Source organism: Phyllobates terribilis, unplaced genomic scaffold (assembly GCF_046119375.1).
Source record: "Phyllobates terribilis strain yellow unplaced genomic scaffold, ASM4611937v1 Scaffold_5__5_contigs__length_657084704, whole genome shotgun sequence".
NCBI lineage: Eukaryota > Metazoa > Chordata > Amphibia > Anura > Dendrobatidae > Phyllobates > Phyllobates terribilis.
This window is the reverse complement of record NW_027362765.1, coordinates 222297035-222313010: the sequence shown is the minus strand read 5'-3', so window position 1 is coordinate 222313010 and position 15976 is coordinate 222297035. Positions and strand designations below refer to the sequence as shown.

At 46.7% G+C, this 15976-nt stretch overlaps 1 protein-coding gene across 1 annotated transcript; it reads left to right on the top strand.

Annotated features, from left to right (window-relative positions):
- Window positions 1–6291: 6291 nt before the first annotated feature.
- On the top strand, window positions 6292–15976 carry EMILIN3 (elastin microfibril interfacer 3). The gene is made up of 4 exons (XM_073683835.1): window positions 6292–7338; window positions 8199–8321; window positions 8648–8910; window positions 11623–15976. The coding sequence occupies exons 1-4, from the start codon at window positions 7154–7156 to the stop codon at window positions 13413–13415; spliced, it is 2364 nt and encodes a 787-aa protein (XP_073539936.1). The 5' UTR covers window positions 6292–7153; the 3' UTR covers window positions 13416–15976.

The window sequence follows — 15976 nt, the reverse complement described above, 5'->3', positions numbered from 1 at the left end:
GGTGTTTACTTACTGCAGATATTCCGGTCACTCCGGCCTTGAGTGATCACCCGAGCCGTGCTGCGTCCACCAGGTCCTGGATTCAGCCAACCCCCAAGCAAGTCCGGAGCGTGTCCCTGAGCCCTCCTTCTTGTCCTTTCTTCTGGCCGTCCCCACCAGGGATCCACCTAGGTCCAGCTCCCTCGGGCCTTCTGTTGGGAGACCCTTGGCCTTGGGTTCCCTGACCCTACACGTGGTTTGCCTTCAGGGTGGATGTGGTGGGTGGCCGTGGCAGATCCTGCCCACGGCCTCCGGTCTCTGGCTGAGGTATGCTTTAGCCCCCACCAGTTTGGGATCCGGTACCCTGTTGCCAACTCTTCACCCTAGGGTTGTACTTGGGTTCTCAGAGTTCCTTCTGTCTCCCCCTCTCTGGGTCTTTCTTGTTCTCCTCTCTCACTCTCTCTGGGCCTGGGGCTGCTCTGCTCTTCTGCTCTCTTCCACTCCTCTGCAAAGGCTTACTAACTGTGGCTGACTGACTGACCCTGATCTTAGATGGTGCCCACCTTTTATACTCCCTCTATGTGTGAGCTCAGGTGACCAGCACCCAATGAGCTCCTAACTTTACCCAGGCTGCTCCCCCTATCTGCCCCTACACTACTGGGATGTACCACCCCCCTCCCACTCCAGCCAGGAACAGACTCGGTCGTACCTGCACATTTCTAAGTGGGAGTACCGTTGGTCTGCTCCTCGGAAATGGGATGTGTGTAGTGCATGCAGCTTTCTGAGCTCAGTTCCACACTCCATCCTTACCCGGGAGTGGAATACCACACCTCTGGCTTGAGGTGTAATACCCCTGTAGCAGCCGAATCCTCAGGGTGCTACATTCCCCCCTGGTAAATCACAGCACGTCCTCGGGCTGCAAGATATAAAAACACCAAAACATACAATTTTTTTTTTTTTTTGCATAAACAACATAATAAAAACATATAAAACATATATATCAGCAATAAAACTTTTTTTTTTTTTTTTTTTCATAAATAACATTCTCGTAGACTTCTCTTGCTTCTAGCTCCTCCTCCGGACACTGTGCAACGTGTGCCCGGGAAAAGTGCAACAGTTTCTCTAGAAAAATGGTTTTCCTATAAAACCGGTAGGGGGGCGCTTTAGGAAGCGCAACTATATACAAGGGGATATGGCCGCTCTCAGTCCTCGGCCAGGTATTTAGGAAAGGGATGACCGCTCTCAGTCCTCGGTCAGAGGGATTAAGGGAAATACGGGTAACAGTTCAATTCGCTGGTCCCAACGGGGACTATAATAGCAGCAACAGTTCACTGTGCCCCGACGGGCAACTATATACAGCTTCTACTCTGCTGTACTCAACGACGACGTCCTCCTGCTCTTTCTTTGTGATTAACTTTAGCTTCAGACCCGTCCGGGTCCTCTTGCTCCTCTTCACACCGCAGCTCCTCCTCCGTCAGGCGATGCACATGGAGGGCGTAGGGTCCTTTGGCACACTTGTGCCGGGTGAAGGTGACCTCGTCCCCTATATACAGGTCACATCCTCTGTGTCCCTCCGGTAGGTGGGACTCAACGTCTCTTCTTGTCACGAAGACGTCGCCTGGGGTGCGGTGATCTCGGATGAAGCCCCACCCGTGCTGCATATTGAACTTGATCACAGTCCCGGTGGAAGGGGGACCATGAGCTGCACGGGGACTCCTCCTGGCCCGGCTCTTCTGCTCCGCGCTCTTTATTTGGGCTTTTTGTTCCCGGACCCGCCTCTCTCTCCGCTCCCTCTCGAAGACCTCGAGCTGCTGCCGGCAGCACTCTGCACGCTCCGCTGCAGCTGCCCGGGTCTCCTGAGTGAACCCCATGAGATCTTCTCCGGTGGGGTCCCACTCAAACTGTGCCTCCTCTAGCGGGGGCGAGGTCCTTTTTACGGGCTTTGGAACCGGAATCAGGGGTTCGTCTAGGGGTCTCTCTTTCCGGAGTCGGGGATGGTGAAACTCCGGTGGCCATATAAAGGGCTGCCCATCCGGGCACGTATGTTGGGCGAACAGGTCCTCACCCAGGTGCGGTACTTTAGGTGTTATGGGCGCCGTGGTGGTAGCGGCGCCCGGGTTAACCAGGCCTTGCGACCAGGCTTGGGGCACCTTGAAAGTAAAGGGCACCGTAAGAACGGCGGCGCCCTGTGTTACTTGGCCCTGCGACCAGGCCGGTGGCTCCGCGGAGGTAGGGGGCGCTGTTGGTATTGCGGCGCCCGGGGGTACTAGGCCTTGCGACCAGGCCGATGGTACTTCCTGCTTGGTCACGCTCGGGGTCGAGGCGTGTGACGTCACAGGGGTCGCGGCTCCCGTTTGAGGCCTAGTCTGCGGCGGTGACGTTGCAGCGACGGGCACGGCAGGGGATACTTCGGGCTCTGCGACGGGGAGCTGGGGCAGGTACACGGTTTCCCGGTTTGGGGTAGAGACGTCCCCTTTACCTGCCTCCCTTCGTTCGGCTCCCTTCTCGGCGCCGTCTCCGGCCTTCAGTCCTCCTGCGCCATCCTCAGAGGCGGTCTGTCTCCTCGTCTCGGGTGGCGTGCTCCGCTGACGAGTTCTTGTCTGCTGGACCATCTCACGGCTCCATTCTGCTAACGTCTCTCGCTGCACCCGGGCCATCCTCCGTGCGAGGCCCTCCAGCGCAGTCTGTGCACACTCCCGATCTCGGGGGAGCTGTGCCAAGACCTCCACTAAGCCTAGTGGGGTCGTTGCTTCTAGCAGGCTCCTGACCAACGGGTCGGTGCTGCTCTGCTCTCCTCCCGTTGTCTCCAGCAGGCCTTCTGGAGTGGCGACCGGCAACAGGCTCCTGACCACTGGGTCGGTGCTGCCTGGAGTGGCGGCCCGCATCAGGCTCCTGACCACTGGGTCGGTGCTGCCTGGCTCTCCCTCCATCTCCGGGTAGGCTCTCTCTGGACTCTGCTCCAGGCTTCTTGTCTCCGGGTGCGCTCTCTCCAGACTGCTCCAGGCGACACCCATCTTTGCTCTCTTCTTCTCAGTCCTCCCACTTCGAGGGCGGTTCCGGGGCCACTTGGTGATTGTCAGCTCCAGGGGCAGTTCTTTCACGCTGACAGACACCTCTAGCATCACAGTCTCTGTTGGTGGGGGCGGTTTCCACTTTTGGCGCCATTTTCGGTCCTGGCCCACGATGGGAGGTGGCCTCTTGCCACCCTCTGGCACGCCCATAATGGCGTCCGCTCTTCCAAGGCGGGAAACCTTTGGAAATGGCGGGAATCGTCTCCCAGTGGCGGGAAACTCTGCAGATGGCGGGAAAAAGCTGTTAATGGCGGACAACCGGCGGGAATCGACCTGTGATGGAGTCCGATGGCGGGGACCCTCCGGAACCGGCAGGAGACTTCTTTTTGAGGTAAACTTATTCTTTTCTTCAGGCACGCAGTACCCGGGTGTTCCGGGCACGTTATCCTGCCGACTACGCCAAAGTTGACGCGCCCCCTGGGCCATATTCTTTAGGGGAATACCCGGAGCCGGATCAGATGGGGGTTGTAGTCTCCGAGTGGCTGTGACCCGGTCCGTGCCCAGGGTGTCAAGCTCAGTGTGTGGCAGTCCTTACTGATGTTACTAAAGTTCTTTATGTCGACTACGCCACCCGTTGGATTGCGGTCACGACGGCCGCCGCTGCAGCAGGGTCCGCTGAGGCTGATGGTGTTGGTGCAGCTTTAGATAGTATAACCCCCAACGGGAGGGGTATGGCCTCAGGGGGTCAGGTGCAGAGGATGGGGGTTGTGGTGGTGCAGCGTAGATGATAATTAAAGACAGAGTCGGGTTGTGCAGTTCAGGGTGTTTACTTACTGCAGATATTCCGGTCACTCCGGCCTTGAGTGATCACCCGAGCCGTGCTGCGTCCACCAGGTCCTGGATTCAGCCAACCCCCAAGCAAGTCCGGAGCGTGTCCCTGAGCCCTCCTTCTTGTCCTTTCTTCTGGCCGTCCCCACCAGGGATCCACCTAGGTCCAGCTCCCTCGGGCCTTCTGTTGGGAGACCCTTGGCCTTGGGTTCCCTGACCCTACACGTGGTTTGCCTTCAGGGTGGATGTGGTGGGTGGCCGTGGCAGATCCTGCCCACGGCCTCCGGTCTCTGGCTGAGGTATGCTTTAGCCCCCACCAGTTTGGGATCCGGTACCCTGTTGCCAACTCTTCACCCTAGGGTTGTACTTGGGTTCTCAGAGTTCCTTCTGTCTCCCCCTCTCTGGGTCTTTCTTGTTCTCCTCTCTCACTCTCTCTGGGCCTGGGGCTGCTCTGCTCTTCTGCTCTCTTCCACTCCTCTGCAAAGGCTTACTAACTGTGGCTGACTGACTGACCCTGATCTTAGATGGTGCCCACCTTTTATACTCCCTCTATGTGTGAGCTCAGGTGACCAGCACCCAATGAGCTCCTAACTTTACCCAGGCTGCTCCCCCTATCTGCCCCTACACTACTGGGATGTACCACCCCCCTCCCACTCCAGCCAGGAACAGACTCGGTCGTACCTGCACATTTCTAAGTGGGAGTACCGTTGGTCTGCTCCTCGGAAATGGGATGTGTGTAGTGCATGCAGCTTTCTGAGCTCAGTTCCACACTCCATCCTTACCCGGGAGTGGAATACCACACCTCTGGCTTGAGGTGTAATACCCCTGTAGCAGCCGAATCCTCAGGGTGCTACACGCTGATCTTTGCCGACTCAGATCGGTCACTGATCCTGCCGGTGATTGTACTGCTTCCGGTGATATCACATCCGGCAAGCACCTTCTTTTCTTCCGTTCTGCTTTGTCAACGGTTCGTCAATGCTGAGGTCATGCTGGTTGACAGCTTAACTGCGGGGAGCCGGCTGTCAATCAGCATGACGTAGGCAGTGACATTATAGACTGGAAGAGGATGAGCTGCTCAGGAGAATAACTGGCAGAAGTGGTCCGTAAACGCTCTGAGCCGCCAGCAGAGATCAGCGCCGGGCAGAACTACCTGCTTGTAAGTTCTTAGCCCCATAGGGAAAAATAATCAAAGTCCCAGATAACCCCTTTAATGAGCATGATCTAGACCATAATAATGAAGGCAAGTGCAATTAAGCAGAAAGCCATTGTCAGACAACCCTAGCATTGGCTTTATGAGAATAATCTGGAAGCCCCCATAGGTCCATATACATTAGATTGTTAGTGAATCCTGCTGAATTCAGTGGAATCTACCAGCATTTATGTGTTATGTATGGTCGGTTTAGGATTGGCCACAAAATGTTTAACATACCTGGCATTTCTTTAAGGAATCAGATGAGAAGCTACCGGCTGTGTCTAATGCTGAAAACATATTTCCTCCAAAATATTTCAAAATCAGATGTGCTGTGGAAGTGGGACATACCAAAAGCCAAGGAGTTTGATACATGTGTAGCTGTTATTATCAGCTTGTGTTCACAAAATAATTGTGGTGTACATTCACTATTTATGTAGAAAATGTTCCCAAATGTCATTTTATTTTTTTTTCTTTCATAAATAGAACACAAGCAAACAAGAAATTTTGTGATATATCTTATTATAGAAATCCACCTCTTACTCTTACTGATTATTCATTCACTCTCAAAATTCTCAATTCATGTGTAAAATATGTCTACAGTGAATACTGATAAAAGAGATGACAGTTGGTGCTTATTAACCTCTATGGAGAACTGTAACGATTAGAGATGAGCAGATCTTTTTGAATTTCAAATGTGTGGACTTCAACAAATTTCCCCCCCAAAATTAGATTGGCAATTAGTGAATCTCAAGGCTTGTAATTACTTGGAAAATACACGTGGAGGAGAGGATAGAGAGAGGACCCTGCTAACCACTGAGCCACTGTGCTGCCCATAGTTGACTATGTATCTGACTACGTATATCGCACTACACGGTGAGCTTTTCCCTGCATAGCCCCTGAACATAGGGAAGAAACAAGTTCTACAGTTTTCACCTGTAATGATAATTTTAACATTAAGTCTTTATAATATATAACAATATGTTAAAAATGCAGAAATTCAAACAAATGATTGCCTAGATCAGTGTAGAGGAAAGTGGAGCGGAGATGAATGAAGTCACATTAAAGGACAATGGGGATTTCTAACAATAACCGTAGACATGTTTCCCGGCTGCAGATGAGCAGGTTCCTGTGCACAGCTGCGTCTGCCATAATTCCCAATTCCCTAGTTATTGGAGTTGCTGTGCGTTCTGCCTCCCCTCCATGTGTCAGGGTGAGGTGGCAGCCAGTCCTACTGGATGGCACCGTGTTGCATCGCACATGCGAGCTGTGCACGTGCGCTTCTGTAAATGTGACGCAGTGCCAGCCTTAGTCTCATGTTGCTGCTGGCAGAGGTAATATAGATTCAGGAAAGGGCAGTGCAGGGGGGTTATATTATTCTAATCCCACAAACTCCTCCTCTCCCTCCACCCCAGTCACCCCCTCCTCTTTAACAGGTCTGGGGTATAGAGGGAGCTGTGAGGAGCTGACAGCAACAGGGGAGAGAAGAAGAAGGCTGGAGAGACAGAAAAGTCATAGACTGATAGAAGGTAGGAAGAAAAGAGACAGAAGACTCACAAAGTAATAACCGAAATAAAGAACACAATCCATCCTCCTGGAGTAGAGAGGAAGGTGCACTGTGGAGGTGTGAGATCTAAAGAAAAAAGGGGACCATGCAAAAGAAAGACTGGGAAGAGCAAAAGTGAGGAGGTAAAAGAAGACAGAAAGAAGGATGGAAACTGCGCCTGTCTGAGCCAAAGACTGTCACACTGAGCGGCACTGAAACTCACACTGACACTCACCCAGTGACAGAGGCTCATGATCAAGTGACACTAAAAGAACAAACATCTCACATACCCGCCTAATGACTTCCAAGGAATCTTAGTTTTTGTGGTCAAGGACGTGTTTACAGACCCCACTGGAGTGTGCCTTAGCCTTTTTACTAGAAGAAGCTACTTGAAGTGCATCAGATGAAATCTCACAGTTTGAAAAGGAATTTCTGGAGAGCTGGAGTGAAAAAGTAAAGTTCTCCTAACTTCCCGAGACCCCTCTGGTTGTGCCACAGACGACAGACCCTATTAGAAAGGACATAGACATTTCAGAAACACATTGACCCCTGTATACTCATTATCAGTCCACACAGCGTGCTCCCCCAACTATCAGAAGAATGGAGGACAGACTGCTCAGGATCCTGTATTTAGTGGCTTTCTCTGTGTATTTTATCGGGTTACTATATCCAGTAGATGCCAAAGGGACATATTACCCACCTCCTGCCAATGGCAGGTTCATTCACAACTTATATACCTCAGGCTCTCATCCTCAGACTTATGGCAAGCCCATCACCAAGCACAGGTAATACCGGAAAAAGATTTCTAGAAACTGATTAGAAATGATGGTCTCATGTACTATACATAGGTATATGTGCAGAATTTTATATTTACATGTTATAGAAAAATTTACCTGTAATTAATTAGTTAATAGATGCAAAATGCAACATTGAACTGTAATGTAAAAATGTGCATGCCTCGAATACAAATATATACTTCATGGGAACATACAGCGCCCTTGCACGCTACTAGGATCAAGTAAGTAGCAATGTGATATATACTCAGAATATAGGATGGGATGGAGACAGCTCTATAGTGCTAAGTGTGCAATGTATTCAACACGACACTTAAATAATAAAAAAGCAATTAGAGATAGCGCCAAAATGATGGTTATAACTGCATTAGGGACCAAAGCCAAAAAAGGCGGAGCACAGGTAGATAGCGTGTAAGCCTCCAGCTGTCGTAACAATGGAGTTAGCAGCGTGCTGGGGGATGTAGTTCAGGAATAAGACCAAGACAGGGATGTACTGACTTTTCCTATAGATTTGTTGTGGTTGTATGAATCCATTATTTCAGTGAAGTATGTTAAAAATTAGTGGAACAATATTGTACAAGCTCATATAACAGCTCTGTGACTGAGGTCCCTTGTTCTTGCATGTTTCTGGCATTCTGCCTGGAATAATGTTGGAAAATTGGGTCTTCTTCCATTGCTAGCGCCCCTCACACAGCATGGCATTCCGATTCATCAACGTATACATCGGGTTTCTGAAGAAAGTCTTGTGTTTGTAGATCAGTGGTGTTGCTATTAGTATAAAATATATGGACTATTCAATATTCTATCATAAATCTATTCATTTTGGTTTTATCTCTTTATCATTTTTATAGGAATTATTGTGTCTATGTTGTGGAGAAGAATGTGACGTGCACTCTACAGGATGGCACAGAACCATATATCAAAGCCGAGTACCTCAAGTGCAGCTGGGGGCCCAAGTGTCCAGGGACTGTGATGTAAGTTATCCGATACAAGCCAGCATGGGCTAACATTGCTTCATATCACGTATAGTATTCAAGTATGTATGCAAGTAGGAAACATGAGGAAAACTTAGACTCCATGCAGATGACCTGTTCAGCTTGCCTAAAAGCAATATTGCGACCCACAGAACATGTCGGCCACCATAATGCTGGCCACCATAATACATTAATCATCGGTCATCTCCCTAACTTATGTGTGGTACCATGGTATAGCAAATAATGAATATGTGCATGTTCCTTCTTGCTGGAATCTGATTTTCCTTATCTGTACCAACATCATTAAATCTCTCCTTTGTAAATAGGTATAGGACTCTCTTCAGACCCAAGTACAAGATTGGATACAAGATAGTGACTGAACTACAGTGGCGCTGTTGTCCTGGTCATTCGGGGGACTCCTGTCAAGACAGCCCTCCTGTCCATCAAGGGTACTTTCCACCCTATACAGTACCCAAAGCTGCTCCAGGGCAGAAGCTGTTCCCTCCGCCCAAAACTCCACCTACCTATTCTAAAATGCAGCCAGAAACTCTTCCTGACCCACCAGAATCACCTAGGAAGAGTGGCTATGGTAAGGGACGTCATATGAGCAAACTAACCCACCCTTCATTTCACCTTACTAAACCTCATAAAACACACTGCAGTCTTTCTCTATGGCATCTGTGTTACCAAGAAGGTCCTATTCTTGAACAAAAATTATACCAAAATCATCAAATTACACTCCTCAACATTGAAATTGCAACACCAAGAAGGAAATGTTGTGGAATTATGGAACTCACAGAATAGATAGACTGATATGCAAATGGTGAAAAAATGAAATTTTCGAAACATTTTGAATCTTCGGCTATCATTGCATCCAAAACAAATGAGGGACTCATCGCTGAAGAGGGTAGACCTCTATTCCAGCGTCCATTCCCGTCTTATTCTGCACCATGATAGCCTTTGCGAGTGGTGGTTTCCAGGAGGATTAAAGTTAATTTTCTCCCGGGTGCCACACTTTCAGTATGGTGGCCGTGCACATTTCTAATGCATTAACCTGCATATTAATCCTGTATTTGCAGGTTAATACCGTTATACGACATGACAGGATCCCTTTAACAGGCCTATCCATCCTGTGATTTCCATAATTCCTTGACTTCTTCTTCTTGGTGATGCAATCTCAATGCTAAGAAGTGTAATATGTTTCATTACTAATCTTGTACATATCCTGAGTCGCAGCATGCATTATAGTCCAGAGGAGAGGTGTATTCAAATTTGTACAGGCTTCAGAGCAGAAAATCTACCAGAACACCCTGCTAATTAGGTGTCTGGACAACACTTGTCTGCTGGTTAGCACTGTGACTGAACATTGTACATCTGGTTAGATAGAAAATATCAGAAAATCATTGCACATCCAAACTTGATGCAGTGTCCAGCATCAACCAGCAGAAATATGATTGCAGCTCTGTCTTGGGCTTGTGTATCAGGATTAGCATAAGAAAAATTACTTTGTAAACATATGGTTTTGCTAATTTTTTCCCCTCATTTTCCTTCAATGTGAGTGCCCCATCCATTATAGGACCCTTAGGGAGCTTTCACATTGTGTTTAGACACCCGTTCCTTGGTCCCGTCGGGGCTTATGTTGAACACCCTGCAAAAATGGATTCAGACATATGCACCGACGGGCCATAGACTATAATGGTGGTGGCAGAGTGAACGTGTGCTCTGCCGTGCATCATTTTTGCACGTATATTCCTACTGGAGTTAGACACTCAGATGCAGTCTAGTACATTTGAGGGTCTGCCTCCAGGAGGGATACGCGCCCAAAAATAATGCATGGCACCATTATAGTCTTTGGCCCCGTCGGACGTAAGACTAACATGAGCCACTGAACGTGTGCCTAAACACAATATGAAAGCACCCTTAGCTAATAGACATTTATGACATAGCCTACAATTCTTTGAAGTCATGATCCATGGAAAAAAAAAAGGTGCCAAGTACCTAGTAAGTAGCATGTAAGGAGGTCCTCTTCACAGTTAGACTGCTGATCGCTCCACTTCTGGCCTTAATAGGACATGTTCCGGCCAATATACCTGAATCACTATGTACAGACAAAGGCAGCATCTTATTCATTTAACAATCTACCCAGGTCATTGTTACATAAATTTGTGATTGAGGATAATGTCACATTTGCATGTAGTTGAAAAATGGGGCCCTGAAGTTGGTTACTGGTGGGCCTTTGGTAACCCAGTTTGACACTTCCAGCCAAACTCGATGGCTATATTCCTATGTAGAGTTTGTGAATGCTATTACACTAGGGCAATACATTAGATCTATACTGGCCTATACAACAAGAGTCCTACAATGTCAGAATAATTGTGTAACATATAGCAATGCCACACAGTGCCAATATAGTGGTTACAATTCTACATAAAATCAATTTAATTGTGCCATGTAATGCTAATATAGAGGTACTTACAAAGCTAACAAAAGTGGTATATACTGCCATATAACGACATTGTATAAGTAAGAACAACAGAATTATAATAGAACTGGGCCCACACAATAGCGCAAACCCTTACACTTGGTTGCTGTTGCCATAAGAGTGCCCATAAAACACCCATAAAAATGCCTTACAGATTGATATCATTGTTCGTAGGCTCATACTTTTCGGTGCTCACTACATTTCTGCTACGTTAGGTCTTCGTCTACTGATTTCTGCCAGTGGAGCGTTCAATGGAAGAACAGGAGAAAACACTGGCAGACATATGTGACAGCCGCTGTGTTCTCTCTGAATCTTTGTATTCAAAATGTTAATTTTTTAATTCAAAATTAGTAGAGGTGTATGGACCTTTTAGTTGCGTTATTCAGTTAAAGCTAGCCATACATAAGATATATATAAAATAACTAGTTTTTCCCATTTAACCATACCATTAATGTTTATTTCCATGAGGAGAGTGGACTAAGCTAACGAAAAAACCCTCTGGCTTTGGCTTATCTCTCATAGGAACACATATAAAAACAAAACTGTCTCCCTGTCTCCAGCACATTCACACAACCCGTCACATTCATATAGATGGCAAATTTGGTCAGAACTGAACAAAGCATTAATTGACACCAAATTGAGTGATTTGTTTGTAATCTACCTGGTCCAGCCACAGTGGGGTAGAAACTGTGGATATTTGAAAGCTGGACATATATTGGCCTGTAGATCTGTTCTGATCACATTGTTGCACGTGATGTATCCAAAATGTTTTTCACTTTCGTTATAAAATGGTAAACAATAATTGTCTGCCCTGTGCAGGAAGAAAATTGGCTCCAGTATTTGGGGAACGCTTGGACCGTGTAGAAGAAGATGTCAGACGCCTGTCTCAGTCTTATGATAGCTTACAGGGAGTGGTTAGCGGTCTGGGAGACTCTCTGCGCCTTGCCATCCAGGAAGACACCAACAAGATGATTGGTTCTCTAGTGAGTGGGCCCAGTTCTTCCTCACAGTCCTCTGTGGGCTTTGGAATGATTCCTGATGCTTTGGCTGAGGCTCCACATGTCACTAGCGACTTGACTGGAAAAGTAGCAGAGGTGAGTGAGATGCTTCGTTCAAAATCAGAGCTTCTGGAAGAGGTAAATGGGATGGTTATGGGCCATGAAGCGCAACTCCAGCATCTACTAGAAGCTGCAAGACCATCTCCACTTACATCCACTGATATGTTAGAGCAATATTTGGAGGGAAAGATGGCCGAAGCTCAAGCAAAGCTACTGGATGGAATAGAGGCTCGTCTGCAGAAGATCCAAGGTATCTGTGATGTCAAAGTACAGGCAGTACAAAAACAATGCCATGATGCTGAGGAGGCGGCAGGTCATAGAATGCAGCAGGAAATGGATGGGCGAGAAGTAGCAATGAGGAGAGATATATTAGGATTAACTGCCAAAGTGCAGGGAATTAGTGCACCTGATGGCTGCTGTGGGCGCCTGGAAGAACTTGGCAGACGTGTAGAGGAACTGGAACGTAGCATGCGTCAGTTAACTGAAGAGCACCGTGCCCTAAGCCAGAAAGTGGATGTAGAACTCACAAGGTTTATGCTGGAACCACAAATTGGAGTGAGATTGGATGAAGTGGAGAACAGACTCAACTATACTGAAGAAGGTGTTAGAAGATGTTGTCAAGAAGGAGAAGAAAGAGGACACTTGTTAGCCGAGTTGGATGGGGTAAGAGCCTCCGTGGATGACAAAGTTAGAGTCTTGGAAGAGAGACTCCTGACAGTAGTTGGAGAGCTCACCAATGCCTCAACTCCAGTGGCACTAGATGGAGCAGTGATACCACTGTTGGATGCCCATTTGTCAGGGTTAAGGAAAGAGGGTCTTGAAAATTTGGAAGGCGTACAAAGTCGACTTGCTGCTGTGGAAGAATTGTGTGCTGCTGGGTGCTCCACATCAGAAGGAGAATCTCTCGTAGAGATTCACACTGAGCTTTCACAATGTCAAACGCAGAACCAGGATGTCCAAAAACAGCTAGGCCACCTCAATAATACCATTCTGGGCATCAAGAGGCAACTTGAAAGACAAAAAGAAGAAGCATTGCAAGGTGAGATCACTCTACTTCAAGTTAACTTGAGGAGCGTTGGGCGCTCTTTGCATGGTTTAGAGGAGACTGTGAGTAGATATGCTGATACTGTAGTCCAAGTCAATTCCACAGCGGAGGAACGTGGAACACGACTTACTGAAGACCTGCTTTCTGTTCAAGGCCAGGTAGATGGACAAAGTTCTGAAATCCGCAATAGCCGATCACAGCTTTTAGGCTTACGTGGAGACATGGAGAGAATGAAAGCACGACTTGCGGGACAAATGGGAACTTGTCAGTCATTGGCTCGTGAATTTCAAGGGGAAATGTCCAAGTTCGAACATAGGGTGGCACAGGTTGAAGGGTCTTGTGGGACTCAAGAAACAAGTTTGCTTGGCTACCTGGACCAGGTAAACAGCACATTAGTATCTCATGAGCAAGGTCTGGAAATCCTCAGACAGGAGTTGAGTAAAATCAACCAACAGACACCAAGCCTGGAACTGCCACCCATCATACAAGAATCTCCAGGAAGAAAATAACAGTAGTTACGCAGGGTGGTGTAGGAAAACTTCTTCAAACACAGTGGCAAACCATAGGTATAAACTGGAAAGCAAAATGCCCAAGTGGCAGAAAAGGAGAGGACCTAAAAAAATCAAGCAAACTTTATGTATCTTGATTTTGGGGCAGCTAAGCCACTTTGGGAGGGTAAATTTACATTGCCTCTTGGTTAAATGACTTAATTTGGCAATGCAGGGATATGTATGGTGCTAGGGCATTATTAATATACCAAGGACTAGATTTGAATAATTTATATATATCTGTTACGTTTTAAGAACTGCCAGGGTGTGGATGACCTTAATAAATTACCTTACTTATGATACGACCCTACCAATTCAAGAAAGTCCCATCTCACTCGCTACAGCAAAATATTTCAAAAATGCTTAAAAACAACAGAAAATACATAAGTAATTGTGCAAAACAATAGATATTCAATGTACAAAAAATATCTACAAAAGCATAGATATCTGGTATTTGGGTACCATTCTGCCTGCCCGACAGTCATCTAATCAATTGTGTTGCTTTAAAAGTGCTGCATGTACTCCTCCTACTGGATATTTTAGGAACTACAGTACATTACTGCATATTACAGTGAACAATATTTATGGGTCAGGACGCAGTCCTCTATGCACACTCAGGTAATCCGTGACTAATCCATTACCAAGAATGAGCCAGGTAACAACCGCATCTGCAAGTGACCATGTAAGTTTTCCATATAAAATGCTAATGAAGGTCAAAATGAAAACTGCATATAAAATATTGTTTCATAGTTTTAAGGGTGAAAGAAGACACAGGTCCATCCAGTTTCATTTCCAATCTAAAGTGTTGATCCAGTGTTTAATGGAGTTGTATCAACTTAGAAAGTTATCACCTATCCCAAGACAGGTGAACACACTTGGGGGTCCCACAACTTCTACTTGTAATTAATACCGGTGTTTCTCTCTTAGTAACTGGTGGCATATTGCTAGGTAGTGTCTTGAAAATTGTGGTAGTACAAAATATACATTACTACAATGGAGTGTGAACTTATTAAGGGTTGTCCCAACTTAGCGCTGATTTACAGGATAGGTAATAACGTGCTGATCGCTGACCCCACCAATCTTGAGAATGGGGATCTATAGTGCTCTTTCTGAATGGCGCGACGGTCACACCAATGTGTCTACAGGACTGCAGGAGATGGCCGAGCAAGGTGCAACTATAATAGGTGCAGGGGTTGCAATTGTACGTGGGCCCTGGTTTCTAGGGAGCCCAAAAGGTCCCTTTGACCCATATGAAAAGACTATTATTATTAAAGACCTGTTAGTTGGGGGCCCTGTTGGAGATTTTGCATTGGAGCCCACGATCTTCAAGTTACACCACTGTACCCTGTTATCTTTGACAGTCCTATAGACAATGAATGGAGCATCGGCCATCTCTCCATTTAAATGGGGCACTTCAGAGCCCTGTTTTTGGGATTGGTGGGGACAGCGCTCACCAAGTTATCACCACGCCTGTAGATTGGTGATAGTTTGCCAAGCTGCGAAGCTAATACCCTTTGTGTGTTTAGTGGCGATATGCCACTATTTACTGACAAGGGAATAGCCCTTTAAATTATAAATAGCCCTTTAAATTATAAGTGGGAGAAAGCACTTTTGTATTTAGTTCTATGGGCCTCCTCGTGAACTGAGATTAGTGACAGCTAAGTCAACTTTACTCGGCTGACAGCTTGAAGGGGTTGTCTGCTTTCAACCAATAAAATGGATTTCATTTATAGAAAGCTTTTGCCATATGGTTTCTATATCAGTTCTTGCAATTCTAAAAGCTCTGCTTGCAGTATTTACTTCTATTGGTTGTGTTGGCTTGTTAGGCTGCGTGCCCACTATGCGTTTTTCAAGCGTTTTTGTTGCGGAATTTCCAAAGCGTAAACGCTTGCAAAACGCTTGGTAATATGTGCCCCATGATCCCCAATGAAAATCTGCATGTTCTGTGCCCATGCTGCGGAATTTTCCGCAGCGGATTTTCCTTGCGGAAAAATCCGCAGCATGTCCATTATTTGTGCGTTTCTGCATGCGGATTTGAGGTCCCAATGAATTTGAAAAACGCAAGTCAAATCCGCATGTAAAAATGCTGCAAAAACGCTTGTAAACTCCGCAAGCGTTTTTACTGCCAAGAACATGCAGAAACGCTGCAGAAATTTTCTGCTTCCATTCTGCATCGTGGGCACATACCCTTACTGATACAGGGTAATTATCGGCGTTTGCTCTTCTAACAAGCTACACACCTGTTTGTCCATCACATATGACTGGGACAGATTTTATTTTAATGCTAGAAGTAAACACTGACTGCAAGCAGAGATCTACATAAGGAAAATTGTATACTTTTACTTGCTGACATAAGTTACTATTTGTATTTCCAGTTCTATTCTGCTTCTTTACTCCATTTTTTACTATTCTGTGTAGTTCTCAATTCCATTCATTGTTGTTCAGGACAGTATAATACCTGTATGTAGCATCAGCTCTGCTATGAGGACCCTTAGGTAACGGCCACACTATCAGTATTTGGT